Source organism: Kwoniella newhampshirensis, chromosome 4 (assembly GCF_039105145.1).
Source record: "Kwoniella newhampshirensis strain CBS 13917 chromosome 4, whole genome shotgun sequence".
Lineage (NCBI taxonomy): Eukaryota > Fungi > Basidiomycota > Tremellomycetes > Tremellales > Cryptococcaceae > Kwoniella > Kwoniella newhampshirensis.
The window spans coordinates 1,423,371-1,447,328 of NC_089958.1; the positions used below are offsets into that span (position 1 = coordinate 1,423,371).

The window sequence follows — 23,958 nt, forward strand, 5'->3', positions numbered from 1 at the left end:
AGCAACGCTCTTGTACTCCGTGTCGTGTTGTTCAACGATCGACGATCGAATGCAAAGTCACAGATACCCCACAATGCTCCATCTACCATCGAACCTCTTTGCGATGCCTTCCCTTCTTGTGTGCAAGATCCAATATTGACCTCGCACCGTCCCATTCACAGCAGTCCTCCCCACAGAGACGCCACCACCAATACCCTATATGAGGAGTGGTATCCCGGCGACGCGAGCCACAACGGTCGACCAGCTTGGTGGAATCGATATTTCTGTTGTGGTTATGGACTGGGTTGTCTCTTGTGTCCTTGTGGGAGCTGGACTTGTAAGCAGGAGTGTATGTAGGGTGGAGTATGGCGCCGGGGCATGGACGTCGTTCTCATAATTCGGTAGTATCAGCTGCTGAAGGTAGGTCATTGAGATGTCTGTGGATTTGGGACACGTCGTTGATATCGGGCGTCGTCAGCTGTTAGTACTGTCATTGGGTAGATTACGGGACATGGACATGGACATGAAATGGAAATCCTCTCATTCACAATGCACACGTTGAATATCCAGTCCAAAGGACAGGACATCGTGGCACGCTGCCATCGTTGACATATTCGCTGAACATCTCGTTCACTCCCAATATTCTACTCTGGAGGTGTCGTATTCTCATCACCTGCTGTACTCCCAACCAAAGTCGACATGACTCCCCATCCAACCACCTTCTCGTCCCCTTTCCACATAACATGACTCTTCTCCCCTTGTCTCACCACCGGACCATCATCTGCCGAAAGTCCAATCTCGCCTTTCTCAACGTTATGAAAGGCGATTTTACCCCTCTTCATCGCTTTCTTCCGCTTCGCGGATCGTATAGGTCCATCCAGGCCGTGTTCCGAACGACTGAGGGTCGCAATTGGAGGAGTAGGGATGGACAGTGTCGTGAGACATGTCAGACAGGTAGTATTGGATTTGTTAATCGTATTCCTGGAAGCTGAGGAGAGGAACAAAGGGGCGTCAGTGTCGGTTTGAATGAGGACAAGACCAGAGCAGCAATAGAGGATGTTTGGCGGAGATCATGGTGGCTACTTCTCAAAATTGGTACAGCGAGCAAAGATGAGGACTTACGTCGATTCCGTATTCTAGAACTCAAGCCTGGTATGAGTACCGCTGAGCATGTTGCACATATCGATCTTTTCAGTGAAGGGTCGCTGGCAGTTGACGAAAACCGAGTTCAGTGACCATATTTCGTCGATCTTCGTATCATCGGGTCCAGAAATGAAAACCCACTCACAGCTTCAACTGATTATGTACACTCATTCCTCTCATATCCTTCATCCCCGTCCTTGCTAATCGTCTAAACGCTCTTGCCCGTTCTTCATCCCCCGCATTGACACTTCCGCCGTCGACATCAACCTCGACGGCTTTATTTTTTCCCTTTCTATCAATCTTCACTCGAACCTCCGTCGACTTATTCCGAGTTGTTTGGGGTTCAGTCTTCGTCTTGGACCCCGAACCCGATACCTCGCCAAGATTTTGGAGGAAGATAGCGGCTTGATAGGAGTAGTTGATTCGGTGGAGAAAGTCTTTGTTGGGTATCACGGGTAGCTGTTGGGATTTTTGCTGGATCTGAGGTTGTTTTCCAGCTTGATTTTGCGGTTTGCCCTTGTTCACCTTGACATCGACCTTGTTCGACTTGGACGGAGATTGCTTGCCAGTCATCCCGTTCAGTCTTGTCGGATCTTGGGATGAAACGTTGGGATGAATGATGGATGAACGAAGATTGACGAGAAGACAGAATAACTCAGCGAAAACACAAGTCAACCAATTCCTGTTCACTCGCTGCATTTCGGTCTGCTCCGCTTTCTCGACGCAACGCCTTCTTTCTCAGCCTCATCTTTCCCATCGCATCTCTGTCGTACCGTCCCACACCTTGTATCTCTGCGTCCTCAGGCCCGTTCTTGTCGGGACACCCGAGAGGGAAGCATGTCCGCTTCTCAAAGAGGAGGTAAGCGTTAGGTCAATCTCTATCTCGCGATCCATCTCGCCCATTTGCCGAACAAAACAATGTTCCGACGCGTTTTCTGACATGTCGTTCTCTATTGGTTAGGAGGAAAGGTGGAAGTTCCTGTCGTACTTGATTCTTCAGATGAAGACGCTCCAAAAGCTGGTCGTGAGTGTCTCTTGACTTGCCTTTGGACAAGGAGTAGTGTGGTCACGCTACTTTGCTGAAAGGCTCTTGTACTGAATTTCAATCGTTAGCTTCTGGGCCCAAAAACAACAATAGTGCCAGTAAAATATCGCGACGAACAAGTTCCTTACGTTCTGAAAGGGGTGAGTGCCTCCCCTTCGCCAGATATGTCAAGGGTACTCTTCAAGCATATGCGGAGTGTTCTGACTCGTCCTCACAGGTAAGGTAGTCGACTTGACCTTATCAGACTCAGGGGACGATGTCCATGCCTCATCTCGTAATCGCAGTCCGACCAAGCGACGACGACCCATCTCCAGGAGTTCTAGAAGGATATCCATGGCCGATCTTCCCGACGCTATCGATGTCGGAGACGAAACTCCACATGGTCCAGGTCCATCTTCCATCGCTGGCCCATCTAACTTATCGACTACAACACCCAAAAAGGAGCCAGATGCCGCTGTGGGTAGTTGGGGGAACCCGCAGGTGTATCAGCCTCCTGGAGAAGTGGTACTACCCACGACTGGGCCCAGTGAATTGATGCAAGATGATACAGACCAAGTCGAGGACCCGCAAGAAGCTGCGAATCTACAGACGGATATCAGAAATGTCGAACTGGAACCAAACATCTCGATTGCACCTTCAGGAACATGGGCTAACCCAGCTCCTTATGTTCCTCCTACACGCGAAGCCTCTCTACTAATTCAAATGTCACCACCTCCCGATGATCCGCCACTGGTACCGTCCTCACCTTTGGAGCCTTTACCATCCCTACGTCAAGCGTCTCCTGCCCCTCCTTCACCAGCAGCGGGATCATGGCTCAACCCCGTCCCATATGTTCCTTCTCCACCTCGAGATGCTTCGCCACTACCTCCTGAACCTGATGGCTCATGGCTGCATCCTGTTCCATTCGTTCCCCCACCCAGTCTCAAACGAGCGATGGAAGCGACTTCGTCTCCGAGTCGAGAAGACTCACCCACGTCCGCTTCAAAGAGACGAAAGGGGAATGCCAAGGAGACACACGCGGTTGCAACGAGAGATCAGGCCAGTGTGGTCGCTGCAATTAACGCAGCTGGCTCGATCTCTGAACAACGAAACTCCTCGCCGAAGAAGCAGAGGGGACCAAAGTGGGTGACGGATGCCGATCTAGAGGCTGGACGCTTCGCGGGAGCTGTTGAGTCTCTGGCGGACCCACAAGCGGAAGCCGCACCATCAAGGATAGGGGATGCGGCTGAGCCAATGGAAATTCAGGAGAGTGAGGTGACGGTCGGAGAGCAGGATCTTATCCCATTGCCCGGTATCTTTGGTACGGACGGTCCAGAAATCATGCCGGAACAGCCATCTACCGATTCATCATTTCCTTCGCCAGCGGAAGAACAAAGCTACCCGCAAGGCGCCATATCGCCACCACCACCGCAGTCGCAAGAATCGCAAGTCGTGGAAACTATACCGAACGTTGAGCCGATTGCCGGCGCATTGTCACATCACAATGGTGAAGTTTCAGCTTCCGGTGGGCCCGCGTTTGCATCGACGACTGAAGTAGATACCAAACCGATACTTCCCTTGAAAACCAACCTTGCTGAAGCCGCGTCATTACCGGGTGTGGATCCGTACTACCCTATCGACGTCGATGTGTCGGACGACGATCTAGCCGACCTGACCAGCAATGACGGTGAAGCGAGGCTCGAAGAGGAGATAGAGACTGTACGGGCTGGAGTTGACGAAGTCGACATTGATGCTCCCGATGTGGAGCTGATCTCCAGTCGAGCGAGTACTGCACCGTCCATAGAAGAGATCACCATGATCGACGGAAAAACATTTGGTGCAACCTCGAGACGATCCTCGAATCGCATTTCGGAGCGCTCCCTCAAGGAGGTCTTATCACGAGACCAAGCACTCCTTGCCATCAAAAGTAACGCAGTGTCCAAATCTGATTCAAGACCACGAATTATGTCCTTTTCATCTTCAGAAGGATCGCAATCGAAACAAAAATCACCATCCGTAGAGGTGATCATACCTACTCGATCTCGCCGGCTCTGGCGTCGCTTGGTTGAGATGGGGGGCGAGTCGGAAGTTGAGGACATCCTCGATCAGGGCCTTGATAGTCCGCCTTCTAGTGGGCCGTCGAACGGTGCGGATCTGGTGGAATACGATGGCTTTACCGTTCACAAAGCGTATTCATTCCGCAATCAACCGGCAGTGGACAGCTCTTCTTCGTCATCAAGCGAGCAACTCAATGGCGAGGTGGTCACGCATTACCAAGATTTTGGCTACCCTGATCCTCCTCGACTTCCAGAAAGGACAGGATATGCCAACAGGATACTCGACACAAAGCTGATAGACGAGTGGAACAGAAGACGACCAAATTTGACCAACAATCCATCTCTCCATCGAGCAGTTTTCGAGGCTTACATGGCACAGAGCACATCCCGCGACGAGCCTCAAGCGGATGAGATCAAGGTGGTCAACGATGTTGACTCAGAAGGCGCTCCGCCGGACTTTGAATTTCAGTATTCGAATGATATGCTGTACAATCCCGATGTTCCGGATCCAGAGTTGAGTCTTGGTTGCAGTTGTGATGGACCGTGTGATCCGAAGTTGGGATATTGCAGCTGTGTCAAGAGACAAGAAGCTTATTTCTGCAACCTCGGCATGGACGGCTTTGCGTATGACAAGTAAGTCTGGTCGAAGTCTCAGGAGAGTGACAGTTGCTCATCTGTGAGAACAGTCAAGGACACATCAAAGAGACATCTGTATCAGTGTGGGAATGTAGCGAGACCTGTGGCTGTCCTCCGGAATGTATGAACAGAGTGAGCTAGCTTAGCCCCCGACCCGTCGATGATGAAAGCTGACGTGTATTCGTCGCATCAAGGTCATCCAACGAGGTCGAAGTAAGGAAACTAAGATTGAGCTCTTCAAAACTCGATTCAAGGGATGGGGAGTCAGGGCTCGCGCACCGATACCCTCTGGTACCTTCATAGGTGTTTATGCGGGTGAGATGATCACAGAGCAGGAGAGTGAAATCAGAGGGATGAACTATGCTAAGCTGGGCAGAACGTGAGTGGACTATGAACACGAGTCTACGTCCATATCTTCTAACATACAGCCGACTTCTGTTACTCTCGTGCTCTCATACGCTCACCGAGCGGCTATGCTGACTAGACGTGGGCCATAGGTATCTCTTCGACTGCGATGGTTGGCAGATCGCCAATCCACCGGAAGGCTTGGACAAAATTGATGGCCGAGCAGCTGAATTGGCAGCGACTTGCGCCGAGCGAGCCAGAATAGCAGCTGAGGACTTCAATGACACCTCATATGTCTATTCCGCATATAGTGGTGAGTCATCCTTTCTCCAAATGTCAATGTGAAAGACGGCGCTGACAAGCTGGCCAGTCGACGCTTTTCATTATGGGGTGAGTTGCTTGACAATATATTTGCACGCCGCTAATCACAGGCGATGCATCTTCCTCTTCGCGTTCAGAATGTGAGTATATTTGACGAGGTCGCTTGGGCATTTCGTTGACAAGCCTTGACGCAGTTCACTCGATATTTCGTGCGTTGACGACGCTACGTACATCGAACCCATGCTGACCAGACCGCCTTACAGAATCACTCCTGTGACCCAAATCTTGCTATCACTCAGGCATACGTGAAGGTGAGCACCACTGCGAATTATTGATCGAATATCAGCTGACGCTAGCGGATTTCCACAGGACTTCCATCCTGAGCGACCTATGTGAGGTTTGGTTGTCATCGAAGGCTGCGCGGACGCTGATGATTGCATGTTGGTAGCCTGGTCATTTTTGCACGAAGACCCATACGATACGGAGAAGAGCTCTGTATCAGTTACAAGGGGTTGCCTGTGAGCTACCTTGCCCGCTCAGGACTCTGAATCTAGGTAGCTGATCGTTGAATAAATACACTTGCGATTGCAGGATGAGGAAGACCCTCCCCTGCCTTCGCCTGATGTCAAGTCCACCGGGCGAAGGGGTAAGAAGAAGAATTCGAAAACTTCAGCATCTGCCCATATCACAAATAAGACCAAAAGTAAAGTGGCTGCGAAAGATCAATGCATGTGGTGAGTGACGGTGTGGGGTTGTCACGGATTCCTAGGTAGAGCTGATCTCGTATCGACTGACGCCTGTTAGCGGGACTGCAAGATGTGATGGGAGGATGTTCAACTATGGCGATTGAGAGATGCATCGAATATCTTGGGCAAGCCCTTCGAGATTAACCTGTATTGTAATAATAACGTTTTGTCATGGGTATTTGCAGATGGAGATGCTTGGATACAATATCTATACATCTATGTGATTCGCCAATGCAGCGGTCATATCTCTTCTTCATGGTCTGCTTCGATCTTACTTGAATCGATGGTATTCTGTTCGGCGGTCGTTTCGCCAAGTGTTTGATCTAATGCGTCCTGTAACTCTCGGAGCAGTCTCTCTGAAGACAGTGTCAGTCAGTGCGTATGAAATGGAGGCGGAACCGCGATCGAACAGGCTTGAGTTGACGTGGATGTAAGAAGTGACCGGACCAAGGAGTACAACAGGGAGGAGGAGCAGACACGCACCTGATTGCGCTAGAGCCGATTTGTACTCTTCATTAGCTATTTTGATCTCGTCCTGAAGCTCGGACAGGCGTTGAGCCTAAATTGGAGGGTAAAAAAAAATGGGTAACATCAGCTCAGCGGCAGGATTATAGAAGCACAAATTGAGAATGCAGATTCGGCGAGAGGATGGTCGACAACGCGAAGCCGCGGCCATTGAAGGTCGAACGAGAGCGGGGCTTGACACTCACCCTTATTGAACTGTCGTCTTTCTTTGGTAAGGCTTTTGCGAGCGTTTCAACGTCTTTAGATCGTCGGATGATGTCTGCTACGAACGTCTCGATGGCAGCTGAAATGGTGGGATGGGTCAGCGCGTGTCATTTTCCATTCTGCGCTTCCTTCGTCTTCGTCGCTCCCAGTCGCTCCCTCCGTGCACGCGCGCTACAATCCTCGCTGGCAGATCATTGACATGCCGACGACATATGATGTCATCGCCCTCCAGGGAGCCGAACGCTCCATCCTCCTCCATGCCCTTGATGATCTCCATGCGCTCGGATGATTGAAGACTCACCTTGATACTCTGCTCTGCTCGGGCCGTTCGCAGCTTGTAATGTCGTTGGTATGGCTTTGGAGGTCTGTTCGAAATTTGTCTTTTTGGTGATATAATCGATAGAAGTCGAGGTGATTGTGAGGAGCTGTATTGTTTGGCAGATTGTCAGCGTTTGTGCTCTTTCTTCTAGTGAGGGGAGCTGGAAGCTGAGTCGGATGCTCGAATGAACAACACCCACATCTAGGATGGCATCCTGTAACTGAGTGATCCTGTCCTATATGGCAACAGCCATCTTGAGCTTTAGTAAACACCATTCAAGGCGAGAAAGCACCAAGGACTGCACTCACCATGTCAGTGGATAGCTCTTCGTTGATCATCGCTGGCAGATGAGCCGATAGGTGTTGAGGTGGTATCAGACGGGCGGGACATTCCTACCCTGTTACAGAGACGGCGCGAGCATGGGCTAGGTGGTGTGGTGGTCAGCTGCATGTCCTTCGTCGACGCACTAAGATGCATGACAATAGCAGAACGACAAGGTGACCATATGAAGCGGGATAGTGGGGCGGGTCAGCTGTACTCACCTGCATGAGCTTGTCGGAAGAAAGATGAAGAGAAGTCGAAGGAGTTGTGGTGTGGTCAAACCCGTTTAGACGCCGCGACTCGGGACTTTTGCTTTCCCTCGTCATTTGGTTCCGTCCGTTCCTCTCTTCGTGTCAACAAATGTAACTGTCCGATACCATATCCATCATCACAAGAACCACTCAGTCCCCCGATAGTCAACGTCGGTGTGCCCAAGTACTTTCAGCGTGTGACATTTGCGCGACATCAGCTTCACCGACCACCCTCCATATACTATACATCCTGCGAACGGGCGCACGAGCCTTCGTAAGAACCAAGTGCCCGCCGCGATGCCCTCACAATCCGAGATCTACGACAACCTCTCTTCCTTGCTCAACCCCTCTACATCGAGTCGGTATCGTTCGAGCTCCGAGATTTCGGATGGTCTAAAACGAATAAGAAGGGTGGTCCTGACAGAGGGTATACCAGAGATTGTCAGTGTCACTCGCTAGTCTCGGGGTCACAAGATGGGTCTACGGCTTTCCAGCTTGATTTCCCGCAAACACAGCTGACAGTTCCTCTTTGGTGCAGACTGGTAGACCGCCTCTGCGACCTAGGATATGGAAATTGATGCTCAAGATCGATACGCTGTACTCGGAAGATTATCTGAGATGGGTGGGGATGGGTCCTTCTTCGGATAGTCACAAGAGTGAGTCGGTGTTGCGCATCTAGCTCTCGATACCTTGATTGTTTCGAAGCCTCTTTCGAGAGATGCGCGTTTGCGGGATGTAGCGGAGATCTAGGACCATTGTGCTGATCAACTTGATCATTTGTCATCACATTTTCCGCAGTCAAGAATGATACGTTCCGAACGCTGGCCACGGACACTCAATTCAAGGGCAAAGTGAAAGAAGACATGTTGATCAGACTACTCGAAGCTTTCGTATGGAAGATCACATGTACGTCTGCTGCCTGACTTCGTTATTACGTCGGTGAGTTCGCTTGAAATGCCGCTGATGTTAGGCGTTCATGAAGCTGGCGAGACAGAGAACGAAGGACAACCCTTCAAATATGTTCAAGGTATGTCTAATTTGCTTTCGACAATGGCACAGTTCGAAGATCTATATCGGGCACTACAGTCCTTTACTGAGCCGGACGCATAGAATGACCTTTTACATTTTATTGCTAGGCATGAACGTTCTCTCCGCTCCTTTCTTGTATGCCATGCCGTCCCAGCTGGAAGCATTCACTTGTTTCTCCACTTTCATCGAGAATGCATGTCCGCAATATGTCCAACCTTCGCTAAAAGGCGTTCACGAAGGATTGAAGGTGAGCATGTCGTGACCGTCCGCTCGAGTTCTTCGCGTTCGACATTTCCTGCCACGATTCCTGTCCGCTCTTGGTATTCGCCATGAGGCTGTTTCCACAAGCTGTTTCGTGAAGCTATAGCTGACTCTCTCGCTCTGAACACCACCACAGCTCCTAGATCGATGTCTGGAGATCGTTGATCCTGAGCTCTTCGACAAGCTTGCTAGCAAGAATCTCAAAGCGGAGATATACGCTTTCCCCTGTGAGTGTACCGTTCGAGGTACTCGCCTCCTCATCCACTTTATGGTCCTATACTGATCCGGGTTTCTGTCAGCTGTGATGACACTTTGCGCTTGTACCCCGCCATTGGAAGAGGTCCTCCGTCTCTGGGAGTGAGTAGGGCCCCATCCAGTCACCCATCAAGGCGCTCTGGCTTTGACACTCACTCTTCAACTTTACGCCTCAGTTGAAGCTGATCGTTGGCTCCATACCAATAACAGCTTCCTCCTAGCTTTCGGACTTCATCTTAACGTCCTATGCGTGATCGCCCAACTCCTCTTGATGCGACAAGAACTGATGGACTCCCCCTCGTAAGTCCACACGCCTGTCACCTATCTTCCGCCTCGCCCGAGATCTGACACTGAATTATGTCTGCATCTCTTTCGCACAGTCCAATGAAGATCTTGCGTACTTTCCCACCGCTCGACGCTCGACCTGTCATTGGCGTGACTGTCGCGCTAGTCAAGGATATCCCGGAAGATCTATATCGCGAACTCGTCGCTCATCCCTATGCAACATAGCGAGACATGGCTTCAGGTCGACTTGCAAAATCGAATTCGCTCTACGCCTCGTCTACCCGTCATCATCACACGTCGACATCTTGTATCGTGTTGTCTGTGTACAGTTTTGTGTTTCGCCCATACCTAGCACTGATAGTCAATCAGATCTGCATACCCCATTTTGTACAATTTGTGAATACAAATCATCATCGTCGTCGTCGTCATGCAATCCTCTTAATAATTCTATATGTGCTGTATATGCAGATTGAGATAAGAGAAGATGGTAGAGAAGCAAAGTTCGTAATGTCATGTACCGCAATGAGTAGGGGTGGCAAAGTTGCAAAAAGTCGTAACGGAGGCGTGATCATGAATTTCGTAAAAGTCGTAAAGAGTCATCAATCAGATCAAATCTTCCCTCCTAGCTCCCTCCTCCTGTTCAGTGAAGAGACATCGGCCCCGCGTGGTACTCCCGATGTACTTCTCGAGCTCCTCATACCAGCCTTGACAGCTCCTCCTATACCGTTCCTCGCAGTCGACGTCGATGCAGGGGCTACTGTTGTGCTTGCGTTCTTGGTGGTAACAAGTGTTGCAGCTTTCGCAGAAGTCGCTGTCTTCCTTGATGCGATAGCTGCTGAAGAAGACGACGGCGAGAATCCTATACCTTCACCCTGCCCATAAGCCTTCCACATGCCTGCCACTGCACTATCCGTACTCGGACTCTTCTTGACCGTCTGGGGTTCTCTCGATCCTCCGCTTTTCGTCAGAGCAGGAGGTGCAGGTGGGAGAGGTGGTGATCTTGCTCCTCGGATCGAAGAAGCGGGCGTAGAGGTTCTCATAGTAGACGTCGTCGAAAGGCCTGAATTCCATGCTGGTCGATTGGCCTTGATCGAAGGAGTTTGTAATGGCCGGGCCGTAGTCATGGCAGGTGGTAGACTTCTCCTTGTTTTAGTTGACAATCCAGTGCCTTTCTTCAGAGGATGCTGATCGAGAGCAGACGATCGTAATCGATGAGCAAACTTCGCATTGGCCGCGCTGCCAGACACATGACCGCCGCTCGATCTTCTCTGTAGGGTTGGAGCGGTAGTACCATCTCCAACGCCAAGTCGTCCACCGCTCACGGCAGAAACACTCCTGCTACCGCTTACTGAAGGAGTATTAAGAGATAGGGGTGCCACCTTCTTATCGATTGGTTCAACCTCATCTGACCCCCTGAATACGAATGACATTTCTGACATGTCGTCAGAGTCGTCAGAGTCTTGGGAGTCGGTATCATTGTCCCCCAACCGCGACGTGGCCGAGGAGGCTCTAAAGCTGCGAGGACCGTCCATGTTCTTGACAGGCATCCTGGTGAGAGGAGCGTGGGGTGTTCCAGGGATCGAGGGGAGGACTGATTTGGTGCGTAGCGGGGAATGAGGAGTAGTCTGTCCCGACCGCCAGTGCGCGCGAGGCGGCCTACAAGTGTAACGCATTTAGCAGTCGCTCGGTAAGAGTGCAATAGGTCGAAGCTACTCACTCAGTTGCTTCGAGCGAGGAACCTTTTTTGGACTCAGTGTGCCAGTCATGCACTTTGACAAACTGGTAAAGCGACAGTGAGCTTCATGCTGGGAGGCACACTCCTCTCCGACAAACTCACCCGGTAAAGATTTCTGGCACGGACTGCAGAGCTCCTTTTGGCGCTGCCTTGCTTGGCCTTGGTCCCCATGTCGGACGAAGAGTTGGATCTGTTGGACTTCTGGATAGTGGAAACGGGCAATTGAGTCGTACCGATTCTCTCGCAAAGTATTGACACGTCCGAAAAGCGTCTGCGTTTGAATACAACGTCAGCTTCGAGCTTACGAATAACGCTCGATTAGGAAGGTCATCGCAGATAGTGGTAGTAAGAAGCAAAGCGCTCACACAACCCATAGGTCGCTGTGACCGCCGTGACCTTTGATCATGTCACTGAATCTTCTCAACGACTTCTTCCTGGAGACGGATGCGTCTTTTCGGACCTTCAGCTCCACATTGTCTGGCATAGGCAGTTCCATTTCGCTTAAAAGAAGTCGGTCCGGCTTCGGTGCCATCAGAATCTGACAAAACAAGTCAGCTATCACTGACCCCTCCAATGTAATATCCAGCGCAGTCAATAGATAATAATGCAAGACGTCAGTAACCCACCTTGTCCATTTCTAAGCCATCTATTCTAGCCCAAACATCCCTGGTGTTCTCCCTCTCTTCGGAACTGCTCTTCTCATCCTCAATCTGTCTCACAATCATCTCCACCTCATCCACCATTGTTAAAGTAGCTTCATACTCTTTCAACGATGGGTCTGTGTTGAACAGAAGGTTTTGAAAGAGCAAAGGGTACTTGAGTAAGCGTTGGAATGGCTTTGAGAGCGAGATGATCAAGCCCGACTCCCCTCGCTCAGCTGCCAATTCTTCGAGAGAAAGCAGCACACGACCAAGTCGACCTAATTCGGATTCTTCCATTCTACGTGAGAGTCTTTTGGCGGGTTTGGCGGAATGAGGATGAGCCGGATCGGCGAAAATCGCCAAGGCTTCGTCAACTTGTGACAAGGCCTTCTCGAGGTGTAGCACGTAGTCAGCATATTCGCGCAAGATGTTCGACTGATGTTCGCAATGTCAGCTTTGGTCCTTTGATCGTTCAATGAGATCCAGCTTACATGAGCTGTGAAGACGTCCGCGAGACTTCGCACTAGGGGAAACTGATCATCATATCTTCTCCTGAGCGCTGCTGCCAGCTTGGAATGTCCCTCCACGATACCACCGGAGAGGACGGTCAAGACCTTTTCTAGATCCTCCGGAAGTTGCACGTCTCTCACTCGGATTGATGCCCCGGAGCTATTTCTTGAGCCATCATGCTGCTTGTGTAACTTGTTGCCAAGACTTCCGGGGTGGAATGACATTCTTGTACGGTATCCGGATGAAGACGACTGTCTGCTACCGGACTCTGCCCTGGGAGGCGGGGGTAGGGAATTGTGCGTGCGACCCTTTTGAAGGAATGAGAAGCTCGACTTGTGATCTGGTTCGGACGGTCTTCCGTTGGTGAGTATGTTGTACGCATTCATCCGAGCCGTGGTCGATGACGGTAAACCTGTACCTTTGATGATTTGCTCCTCGTTTGGCGTCATAGGCGGTGCGGTACTAACAGAGCTATTGGACGGATGTCGAATGTCCGTGCTAGCTTGTCGTCCGGTGGACGCGAATTTTGCTGCTATGGGCAAATTGACCAGCGATTCTCCTAAAAGTGCTGGGGACGCTGAAGATGGGGATCTTGTATACGCTCTTGTTAGGGTAGATGTTATATCGAATAGTTCGAGGTGCGGAGATATAGCTGAAGGAGGGAGCAGCTGGCGACAAAAAGTCTCGTTGAGTCTGATAAGATCTTGTACGTATCTACAGACCGACTTGATTGTGAGATGACATCCTAGTATTCGATGCGGAACCGAATATGAAGCTCACCTCTCTTCGCTGCTCACAATCTCCCACAACACCTCCTGTCTCGTCCTTTCCTTCGGTCCGAGGTTCGCAACAAGCTCCTCTCCAGCCATCTCGGTCCAACTATTTGGTGATGCCAAGTAACTTCGTCCATTGGAGGCAGCTCCAGATGCTTCAGAAGGTGTGGGGCACATTATGGAGCTTTTCGTCGGCGACGCACTCTGAGGATGGGCGCTCGATTGCGCAGAAGTGTAGAAAGGTTGTGAGAGCGGAGGCAAGGAAGATTTGCGTATTTGGGGAGGTCGAGGGGTAAAGGAAGGGAGAAAGGGGGAAGATTGTCGAGATGAAGGTCGAGGTCGAGAGGAGATCATTGACTGGGCGGATGATGGCCGAGAAAAGGCAGAAGGAGGGACGAGAGTGAGAGGTCGAAGGGCGGATGTTGACGAGGAGGGATATTGCTTGGTCGGTGAAGTGGAAGTTGCAGGTCTACTACTGGCTCGACTTGATGCTCTTCCTTCGGGATTTCCTTCTTCATATTCCTCACCCAAATCACCTACGTCTGCTGCATCGTCGAGCACGACACTTACGGCGGGTGTTGGTGCAGGACTTCGAAAGGTGACTTTCTTCCTATCCCCCGCACCGTAGGCAGCGCCAGTGCCAGCTATTCCCAGTCCCAAACCTACACCTCCTTCAGACGCACTGACCGCTCGTGTTTTGGTGATTTCCTCTTCCCATGACCCAGCAATGGGCCCAGCGCCTGCATCTTCCCCGTCATGAACTGTCAGTGTAGGCAATGGTCCGTTCACCGAATGAGGCCGTCTAGATCCAGAGCCGATTGGTATGATGGTATTCGAGGGAGGGGAAGATGCGCCAGACCGTCGAGTAAGGATAGGAGTGGGCGATCGCAATGATTGGGATCCGTGTGGATTCCGACTCGACTTGTTGAAACCGAAAGTCGAGGTGGATCTCTTCTTGGCGGGAATACCAGACTGTGAGTGGACGTTCTCTTTGTCATTGTGGTGAGATTGGGAAGATTGAGGTCGAGCGGAAGACGAAGAAGAGGAAGATTGTCCGGGCGATTGTTTGTCGGGTCCACTCTTCAGTCGCGAGAAGAGGGATTTCATGTTGGCCGAGGTGACACCTGGGCTGGAGTCACCGCTATGAACGTCGAGACTGAAGGTGTGATATGCACCGGCTGAAAGGCATGAGTGGGTCGAAATGCGTTCCGTTCATCTATCGTCATCAATGATGCGACACAAGCCCAGTCTGACAGCGATACCGAATTTGCAACGCGCCTTGATCAGACTCGCGATCCAGTTATTTGAAGCTGTATACAGAAAGCGATGAACTGTATGGGTTCGAACGATGAGGCGAGACAATAAGCAAGAAGAAGAGGGACAGTAGTGATACAAATCAGATGTGGGAGACTTGAGGAAAAGGGAAAGCAACTTGATAAATGTCAAAGGGGGGTTTCAAGTTGAATTGTTGGAGTGGTTGTCGCCGCTGGGTATTAGGGCGTCAACAACCTCGCAACATTACATGTCGAAGAGTGGATGCAACGTCTGCGCTATAAACATCATGGGCTGTGCACTGTGCACTGTGCACTCTCTGACAAGGAGCTATACATGCCTATTTGACAGAAGTACATATCAGAGCACGCATCTATCATGAGCAGTCCTATATCACGAGGAGTCCTTCAGAACAATACTCTGTGCTGGCTGCTAGTCACCTAGCTACAGTCTTCCGACGTAACTTCTAAGTAAGCGCCGTGCCCTTGTCCCCCTCCTTCCATGACCGAAGACTCAGATAGCTGCTATGCATGTCCGAAGAGAAGAACTCCCGTCGACTAAAGTGAAATCCGCCTTGAGAGTGAAAAGGGTCGCGTGCAGATCAAAAGTCAAAACAAGTCAAGCGCGCGCATGGACCCACGTAACTACCGCCACATGGCTGACACGAGCCAGATCATAACCCTCAGTCGGCTTTCGTAGCTTTCCATCGCAAGAGAAAACAGATACAACCAGGGCAATGCAAGATGCATGTGAATGAGACGTATGATACAGCAGAAAGCCAGCTCCCCCTTCTATCTATCGAGCTCTCTCATACAAAGAACGGGCTCAGGCCCTCCCCACATCCTCCGCGGCATCTTGCCAACTTCCCGAACTTCCACTCGCACTTTCTCCTTCACCAGCTTTGTTTTTTCCTTTATCTTTCCCTTCCAACCCCTTCTCAGCTGCTGGTTCTATCTCCGGCTCATCCTTGTATTCTGCTTTGACGGTAGTCGTATGATGTTCGTCATCGTCCCCCAGGAAATCATCGTGATATCTCAAAGCTGTCTGTTCATCCGCGCTGTCCTCGTCATCCTCATCGCTCGGTCCATCCCCAAACGCATCATATAGATCTTTCGACCCCGCCGTACCGCCCGTACCACCCTTTCCGCCCAGCTTTCTTCTCCCTCTTTCTAAAAGTCCCATGGGCATGTCATCTGAGACAGGCGCATAGACACCTCTCGCTCCCCCTTCACCATTGTTTGCCAAGCCGAAGAGATTCCGTCTTCTTCTCCTCGCACGGAAATAGAAGAAGGCGCCGACAGCTGCACCGGTGAGGACGATAATCATGCCTGCTCCTGCTATCCAGGTCGAGCTCGATGCAAGGGTAGTGATTCCACTGAAGAAGCCTTCGTCTGCATCTGCGTCCGTAGGCGAAGTAGGCTCCGTTATATCGTCGGCGGCGGTGCCCGTGGGCACAGGGGCAGGAGTCGTGGCAGAGCCTAACCCAGGTTGATCTGCTTCTCCGGTAGCCTCCCCGTGATCGCCTGGAAGATGCTCAGTGGGTTTCGGTTTCTGACTGACCACCGCCGTGGGATCCGAACCGGTCTCTTCTTCGTCCGGTTGGCCTTCTTCCGCTGGAGCCCAAATTTTCGCCAGAGACGCGTCAACGACCTCACCCCACAATTGCAAACTCCAAGCGATGAATCGACCTGTCTTCTCAGGGTTGTTTTGATCCTTGACCTTAATCGTCCATACACCGACGGGATTCTCATCCCTAGTGCGAAGTCAGCCAAACTCTCTAGTCAAGAGATACAGAATCACTCACCAATGCTTAAGAGACATAAATTTCCATCCTGGATACCCAGTGTCTGCATCATCGAATCTCCTCTGACGGGACAGAACACTGGTCACGCCATTTGGACTGAGTATCTCCACCTCAACGTCTCCTCGTCGTTGGTGATCGATCCATACTCGAACAGTGATATGCTCCAGTCTTTCGAAGTTTGAGTCATCCAACATACCCTGAGTGACTTCGTAGGTTGATGTGACACCATCCTCCGTAATGAAGGATCCAGTAGGAGGGATGACTTGTTCCGGCTCCGTCTGGTTCTGGCTGGGTGTTGGTTCGATGTCGGAATCAGATGCATCTTCCTGACGTCGAGAAACATCCGCGGGAGTTGTCGTGGGGAAAGTTGTGGGGAGATAAACCGCAGGCGAATCGAACCAAGCTTGAGGCTTGACAAGGTTCCATTTCTCGGCAGCCTCAACGAAGAGACCAGCGTCCAATCGACCATATCCATCTTTAGGAAGCGGAAATCGTCAGCTAACATGTACCGACAGCGAGCCGACATCGATATAGCTCACATTTATAGCTGAACATCCGGCCTGCAGCTGTCTTCTCCCAGTCTGGATCATCGGGGTTGAAGAAGACACAATGTCTCACGGCGATATGTTGAAAGTCTCTCCACGTAAGATCCGGTCGGACGGAGAGCGCTAAAGCGAAGACGCCAACAGCAAGTGGTGCAGCTGCGGATGTACCTCCATGGGTGTGTGCGCACTTGTTCTCGCCTACATCGGTTGTATGCTAAAGCGGGACCGAGAGGTCAGTCATCAGGAGTCTATCTAGGTATTGATAGCGAAGGAATATTCAACTTACAATATGATCTCCACTGCCCGAGCTAGGGGCGACCATCATCATCGCGGCGCACATTTCCGAGTAATATGGATGTAAACCCTTTCTATCCACAGCTCCAACCGTGATTGAGAATATGGAGTTGGTGTATCCATCGAAATTGCACTGATCGTCTACTCCACCTCCATTGCCCGCTGCGAACACAAAGACCGACCCTTTCCCATCTCGTCCGTTTTGCACACCATTGACCATAGCCTTCAAGATGATCCCTTCCGGAGCCTCCATCGACTTGCCGTCGTCTGGTGGTCCCCAAGAACAAGAATAGATGTCGTTGAGCTGATAGGCGTAGTTCAGAGCGGCAGCTTCGTCCGCATCAGATATAGGAGCAGAGAGAATCCTAACTCCTGCGATTTTGGCCGAGTATGAGACACCAACTCCACAGACATCATTGGGAACAGCGGCGATCTCACCGGCACATCGAGTGCCGTGTTGATCATCTGATAGCCTGGGTAGAGGGAGGTCGGTGTGGTCATTGAAATCATACGATCCTTCGGCGAACTGGAATCGTAGTGTATGTTCAGCTTGTTATAATATATGAAGAAAAACGAGTCAATAGCTGAACCTACAAAATTATTTTTCAGATCTTCACTGTTCATATCCAAGCCGTCATCAACAATGACGACGTGAACACCTTCACCGGTGACTCCTCTGCCCCAGAGTCCAGTGACATTCAGTTCGATATCCTTCATCTCCTGATTTATCAGATGCCATTGTAATCCCAACATAGGGTCCGCCAGATGCAGGTCGTTTTGCGCATACAGGAGCTCTGAATTATCTGCTCGGGTATGAGGATATCGAGGAGCAGGCGATCGATGTCTCTTTGCCCTTTTCCGCAGAGGTAAAGGTTTTAAAGATCGTTTCCCTGTCGAGGACGGTAAGGCATTCCAGCGATTCTTGAGCGTTGAATCCACTGCGTGTAACGATAAATCACGTCGAGGGATATCGGTTGATGTGTGAGATGGCGTGGAGGACCCAGATGAGCGGACGAGCCAATGACCTGCCAGTTCGCCTAAGGGTTCTACGAGGTCTAGTCCCAACGCACGAGATATGGAAGAAGCGAGAGAAGGTGGTGAGGCAGGATCGAGTTCGAGAGCGTAATACTGATGTGTGTCGTAACTTCTAGGGTGTGGTGTCCGCGGTAGTAGGTTGGCGCAAGAGGACGAAGCGAGAAGGAGAGAGACGAGGACACCCCATAATGGTACTATAGACCGCATGACTCGATTCCAGTGTTTCGAGAGGATCAAGTGGTAAGAGGAGACAAAGGTGACGAACGACTTGGGAGTCGGCCAGAAGGCTTCGTTTCAGCTACAAAGATAGTTCGCAGGGTCGCGGGAAGTATTCGAACAGGTCTCACTGTCACCGTCGAGGATCTCCCTACCGTATGCGAGGATGTGGTAAGTTTACAGAGATGCTGGGGAGCGCTACTCATATGCAGATGGTGATCGAACAGACGGTGACACCTACGCGCAGCAATGAAGCTTAACATGAGAGATCTCCAGAGTGTAGCAACAACGCTGTGACCGTGGGAAACTTACTCGCTGTGCGCGCTCGCTCGAGACTTGACAATAGCAATGTTCAAATCACTTTGGTTTCCATGATCCTTCGAATGTTACATGGTTCCGCCTTGCGTCTGTCACCGGATTGCTTCGACAGAATGACTAGCAAGGCAGAAGAATCAGTCCTTGACGACCTGCTCAGACGACTTGCAGGTCCAGTGACGACTTCTCCACCGTCTCTCAGCACAGAGGATGTGATCTTACTGTCCAACTCTTTACTTCCAGCCTCTACTCGCTCGTCTCGATCAGTGGCGTATCTAAGCCTCTCCAAGTTCTGCGATGATGTCGCGAAGTACCCATCGGCACCCTCGGATCCGTCTTCGGGAGACCAGTACATCATCGATACATTTCGACCATTTCTGGAGAACACTTTCAATCCTTCGTCTACTACTGCAGACGTCAATGCGGATACCAGTACCGAACCGGAATCATGTGTTCCAGTTACCTGTATCCTCACTGCTCTCTTTCCGCTTTCGCCCAAGGCAGCTTCCCAGCTCTTGACCACTTCTCTCGGAGAAGTCGGGGATCCGCTATCGATACTACTAGAAGTTGCCGAGCTACCTTCACCACTTCAACCTGCTCTTGCAGAGCTTTTGGTGGCTGTTGCTGGCACAAAACCTGGCCGGGAAATCGTGAGACAACGTGCTATGGACTGGTTAAGAGGCGCTGTGGAGTACGAAGCTGGACAAGGAGAACTCGGAGTCCTGTGTGCTGTGGCTTTGAGTAAACTAGGAAGGCAAGAGGAGGATCTATCCGGGACCCAAGAAACAGGAGGTGAAGCCACAATAACCGAAATAGGATTGGAAGATGAAGATCTTTGCCGAAAGATGATGTCTCATGTCAAATCCTCGTCTTCTTTCACTGCCAAAACGTCTACCGCTATCATCTCGACCTTGGAAGGACTATCGATCCTTTCGCTCAGACCTCGAATCAAACACCTTCTCGCGGCGGATCTCCATTTTCTCAAATCTCTCATCGTGCTTTCGCCGATCCCTACCCAGAAAGGTGGCTCTTTACCTATCACTCCTCGAGGAAGCATAGATGTCGAGCGGGACCTCAATTTATCTCAATCTGTCGAGACTGGATTATGTTATGGTCTGACAACGATCTTGGTTAATCTGACTACTTCTAAGCCGATACTTTCAGCGGAAGATGAACAATTAGCCAAATTGAGATTGATGGCTTTGTCGGCAAAGGGTAAGAAGTTGTCAACTCAGCAGGAGGAAAATGCAGAAGATGAATCATACGAGAACGAGCTGGAGGTGAAGAAGAGGGTCAAAGCTGTGATCTCTGCAGGAGCTGTCGGGGCATTGAGTGGATTAGTCAGAGCGGAGAGTCGACTGGTCAAGGAAGGTCTGGGCAGACTGTGTCGGAATCTGGTGGAGAGTCAATCGGACAGACTGAGTTTCGTGAGGGATGGAGGATACAAGGTCCTATCCGCAGTGATTCGAGACCTTCTGGCTTCAGCCTCCGCAACAGCAAAGCCAGGTTCTAACGGAACCTTACCGTCCTACACATCACCACCGGAGCTCGACGTACTTCCCGCCTTTCAAGCTCTAGCAAAGTTGATCATCACAACTCCCCCGACATTACTCTTTCCGCCACCACATCTGACCACCTCTCTCAACTCTCTCACTCCGCTCTACCATCTGCTTGTCCACCCCTCTGCGTCGCTTCTTCAACGTTTTGAAGCCCTCATGGCGCTGACCAATCTTTCGTCGATCGATCCCTCAATCGCGTCAAAGATCGTTCAAGCCAGCGTTGTTCCTCTGAAAGTGGACGTCACATGGCGAGGATCAGGCAGAGATGATCAGGATCGTATCATCACTCGGGTTGAGGAGATGATGCTGGACGACAACGAATTGGTCCGAAGAGCAGCGAGCGAACTCGTCTGCAATCTTATCAATTCGTCGGCCGGATTCGAATACTTCTCAGGGGACAATGGGACTTACACAGGGTCAGAGAAACCGAGTGCCAGAGTCAGATCGAGGCTGAACGTCTTGGTAGTATTGACTGGGGTGGATGATCTGGCTACGAGATTAGCGGCAGGTGGTGCTCTTGCGGTAATAACAGAATCACCGATGGCATGTCAAGGGCTTCTCAACGGCGATTTGGATCAAGGTCAATCGTCAACTCTCACCACGACTTCCAAGCGGACTGTGTGGCAAAGAATTCTGGAGATGTTAGACCCCGAGGACGAAGAAGAGGAGATCGACGAAAACGGCGAGAAGATCCCAATTATTTCATCTTCGCCCACTACAGTGCCGAATCCCGATTTGGTCCATCGAGCAGTGATCATCCTGCATAATCTGGTGCTATTCACTCTGGGTCAAGAAGGAGATGCGAAGATGGACGGTCTGAAAGGGGTAAAGGAAGCCGGTGTGGAGAACAAGTTGATGGATGTCCTGAGAATGAGAGTTGGGCAAGAGGTGTTGCAGCCCTTGGTGGAATGCCTCAAGATACTGAAGCGGGGGTCAGTCTGAGAACGAGGAGCATGTATGTGTCAACGTTGGTAGGAAGAGGAGGGGCCGTATATACCTTGCATAGCTAATGATACCGTCTCCGCAAGATACCATGCGTACGTATTCTGGATGTATCGTGCATTGAAATATAAGAGGCGACTTGGGGCAAGCTGCCACGGTCTCGAGTGCTAGTGCCACACTCGATTTCTCCGCCAGTTTCCGATCAGTCTCGTCTTGTCGCTATGGTGGTGGGTCGTATCTGGTCCCAGAGAGCTGTATCAGTCATCGCTCCTCATCCAACAATATCAACATACTTTCCATATTCACAACAGCCTGATACATCAATACATCATGGCAGCTTTAGCTCGGTGAGTAGCTCTCGTATATCCGTCAGATTGGGGCTGTTAGCTAATGTTCACCTCCCATCGTAGCGCCCTTCCGGCCCCTCTTCACAACCCTATGCCGGAGTACGAAGATGTGCCCACGCCATCTTCAGCTCCAGCTCCGGTCGCCGTCGGTCCTTCAATCCCCAGATATGGAAGTAGAAAAGGATGGAAGCCCAAAAGTGCGATAGATTTCAATGGAGGCGGTGCTTATCCCGAGGTAATTATATCAATCATCTAGTGTAGGAGATTTGCCACTGACTGATTTGGGTGTGGTAGTGTCATGTCGCTCAATATCCTTTGGACATGGGAAAGAAGAAGGTGAGTGAGAAGTCGAGTTGGGATGGGATGCAGTGGCTAATTCTGCTGGTCTCTCCTTAGACCGGCGCGGGGACGACTTTGGCTTTGCAAGTTGATCAAGACGGGTTGGTGAGGTATGATGCAATTGCTCAACATGGAAGAGCCGTCGGATCGAAAGTCCAGTCAAGCTTCAAGGGTGAGCTGCACCCTCTGCATCATCATAAGTGATAAACCTCGAGAGCTGATAATTGGCTTCGTCTCTGCAGATCTCGTCCCACTTGCGAACCGAGCGGATGTCTCTGAGAAGGAAAGAGCGATGGAACGACCGGATGACGCTGCCATTAATGAGACTGCTGAACGTACTCGGCTCGCATTGGAGCGTATTACCCATGGCAAGATCAAGGCTGCTCAACCGAAACACGTCCCCAAGACAAACAACGATTCTACCTACATTCGATACACGCCTGCGAACCAAAATGCCGGAGAGGGGAAACAGAGGATCATCAAGATGACAGAAGTCCAAGAAGATCCATTGGAACCTGCTCGATTCAAGCATAAGAAGATACCTCGAGGTCCTGACGAACCCCCTCCCCCCGTCCTTCAATCTCCACCCAGACCTGCTACCGCTCAAGATCAGAAAGATTGGATGATCCCGCCATGTATCTCCAACTGGAAGAACAACAAGGGTTACACCATTCCTCTCGATAAGCGACTCGCAGCAGACGGAAGAGGATTGCAAGACGTCCATATCAATGACAATTTTGCCAAATTCTCAGAAGCACTCTATGTCGCTGATCGACATGCTCGAGAGGAAGTCCGAGCCAGAGCGCAGATGCAACAGCTTCTCGCTCAGAAGGAGAAGGCTCAGAAGGAGGAAAATTTGCGATTACTCGCTCAACGAGCACGAGAAGAACGAAGTGGTCTGGCTACCCCTTCGATTGCGGGTGGGTCTTCTTCGGCGGCAGCTGGTGGACCTCCCAAGGAGCTTGGAGTCGGCTTGGCTGGATACGGTAGTGATAGCGATGAAGACTCGGAGGAGTATGACGAGGACAGTGATGACGAGGAGGCCATCAGAGAGAGAGAACAGGTCAGAGCGGAGAAGAGGAAGGAGAGAGAGAAGGAGATGAGAATGTCTAACATGGGCTCAGAGATGAGGGCGAAGATGCTGGCCAAGTGAGTAATGCATCTGAGATCTGCGTGAAGCTGTTCACTGATGTTTTCTGATCGTAGGGAGGCCAACCGAGATATCTCCGAGAAGATCGCTTTGGGCATTGCCAAACCAACTCAGAGCAAAGAGACACTTCTCGATTCCCGACTCTTCAACCGAGAAGCATTGTCCACAACGTTCGCATCCGAAGACTCGTACAATCTATACGATAAACCCCTGTTCCAAGGTTCTTCGGCCGCTGCAGCGATCTACAAAGCTGCTGGAAACTCTTCTGCCGGGAACGACGAATCTTTCGGAGGTGGTACCGAAGAAGGTATCAAAGCTGAGATGTCGAAGGATCGATTCGCGTTGGGTAATGCGACAAGAGGATTCGAAGGTGCCGAAGGTGGTGAAGCGAGAGAAGGTCCTGTTCAATTCGAAAAGGATACAGTGCTCGCTTTGGATGGAAGTGCGGATCCATTCGGTGTGGAACAATTCATGGACGCAGCGAGAAGGGGAGGGAAGCGAACGGCCGAGGATAGAGATGAAGAGAAGAGGAAGAGATTGAGAGATGAGTAAGGGAAGTGGAGCTGTGCGTGTCGGCTCGTAGACTACACTTTTGTCTTAGTGTTCGTATGTATTTCGTATCGTCTCAACCGTCTTCGCAAAGGTCTACTAAGCCTGCATGACTGCTGGACTGCGTTACGATATTTCTTTCCATCAAGGTGCATTTCGTTGAACGGTTGTAATAAGTAGTACGTTCATCTGCTCGTATCGCACTATAGAACATCCATACCCTTGTGAACG

General features: G+C 50.9%; 8 protein-coding genes across 8 annotated transcripts; 4 read left to right on the top strand and 4 right to left on the bottom strand.

The window, feature by feature from the left end:
- Positions 1-623: 623 nt before the first annotated feature.
- On the bottom strand, positions 624-1,695 carry IAR55_002501 (uncharacterized protein; the record flags this gene model as incomplete). Its single annotated transcript, XM_066945614.1, has 3 exons — positions 624-967; positions 1,102-1,184; positions 1,268-1,695. The coding sequence occupies 3 exons, from the start codon at positions 1,693-1,695 to the stop codon at positions 624-626; spliced, it is 855 nt and encodes a 284-aa protein (XP_066804303.1).
- Positions 1,696-1,959: 264 nt separating this feature from the next.
- On the top strand, positions 1,960-6,355 carry IAR55_002502 (uncharacterized protein; the record flags this gene model as incomplete). The annotated part of the gene is made up of 14 exons (XM_066945615.1): positions 1,960-1,981; positions 2,084-2,146; positions 2,236-2,307; positions 2,385-4,836; positions 4,890-4,971; positions 5,034-5,218; positions 5,337-5,497; positions 5,555-5,574; positions 5,700-5,714; positions 5,769-5,816; positions 5,875-5,897; positions 5,954-6,023; positions 6,097-6,239; positions 6,310-6,355. 14 exons carry the CDS (start codon positions 1,960-1,962, stop codon positions 6,353-6,355), a joined length of 3,402 nt encoding a protein of 1,133 aa, XP_066804304.1.
- Positions 6,356-6,491: 136 nt separating this feature from the next.
- On the bottom strand, positions 6,492-7,637 carry IAR55_002503 (uncharacterized protein; the record flags this gene model as incomplete). The annotated part of the gene is made up of 6 exons (XM_066945616.1): positions 6,492-6,607; positions 6,735-6,810; positions 6,962-7,059; positions 7,282-7,405; positions 7,499-7,534; positions 7,608-7,637. The coding sequence occupies 6 exons, from the start codon at positions 7,635-7,637 to the stop codon at positions 6,492-6,494; spliced, it is 480 nt and encodes a 159-aa protein (XP_066804305.1).
- A 531-nt stretch (positions 7,638-8,168) lies between these two features.
- IAR55_002504 (uncharacterized protein) lies at positions 8,169-9,926 on the top strand (the record flags this gene model as incomplete). The annotated part of the gene is made up of 9 exons (XM_066945617.1): positions 8,169-8,312; positions 8,410-8,527; positions 8,670-8,777; positions 8,854-8,898; positions 9,008-9,147; positions 9,298-9,388; positions 9,461-9,518; positions 9,627-9,716; positions 9,797-9,926. The coding sequence occupies 9 exons, from the start codon at positions 8,169-8,171 to the stop codon at positions 9,924-9,926; spliced, it is 924 nt and encodes a 307-aa protein (XP_066804306.1).
- A 383-nt stretch (positions 9,927-10,309) lies between these two features.
- Positions 10,310-14,467, bottom strand: IAR55_002505 (uncharacterized protein; the record flags this gene model as incomplete). The annotated part of the gene is made up of 7 exons (XM_066945618.1): positions 10,310-11,357; positions 11,419-11,480; positions 11,539-11,707; positions 11,802-11,974; positions 12,063-12,512; positions 12,569-13,301; positions 13,368-14,467. 7 exons carry the CDS (start codon positions 14,465-14,467, stop codon positions 10,310-10,312), a joined length of 3,735 nt encoding a protein of 1,244 aa, XP_066804307.1.
- A 990-nt stretch (positions 14,468-15,457) lies between these two features.
- IAR55_002506 (uncharacterized protein) lies at positions 15,458-18,517 on the bottom strand (the record flags this gene model as incomplete). The annotated part of the gene is made up of 5 exons (XM_066945619.1): positions 15,458-16,385; positions 16,437-16,911; positions 16,976-17,195; positions 17,268-17,801; positions 17,870-18,517. 5 exons carry the CDS (start codon positions 18,515-18,517, stop codon positions 15,458-15,460), a joined length of 2,805 nt encoding a protein of 934 aa, XP_066804308.1.
- Positions 18,518-18,957: 440 nt separating this feature from the next.
- IAR55_002507 (uncharacterized protein) lies at positions 18,958-21,342 on the top strand (the record flags this gene model as incomplete). Its single annotated transcript, XM_066945620.1, has 1 exon — positions 18,958-21,342. The coding sequence occupies one exon, from the start codon at positions 18,958-18,960 to the stop codon at positions 21,340-21,342; it is 2,385 nt and encodes a 794-aa protein (XP_066804309.1).
- Positions 21,343-21,672: 330 nt separating this feature from the next.
- IAR55_002508 (pre-mRNA-processing protein 45) lies at positions 21,673-23,730 on the top strand (the record flags this gene model as incomplete). The annotated part of the gene is made up of 6 exons (XM_066945621.1): positions 21,673-21,689; positions 21,753-21,924; positions 21,984-22,025; positions 22,086-22,200; positions 22,271-23,177; positions 23,235-23,730. 6 exons carry the CDS (start codon positions 21,673-21,675, stop codon positions 23,728-23,730), a joined length of 1,749 nt encoding a protein of 582 aa, XP_066804310.1.
- Between the last annotated feature and the right edge of the window lie 228 nt (positions 23,731-23,958).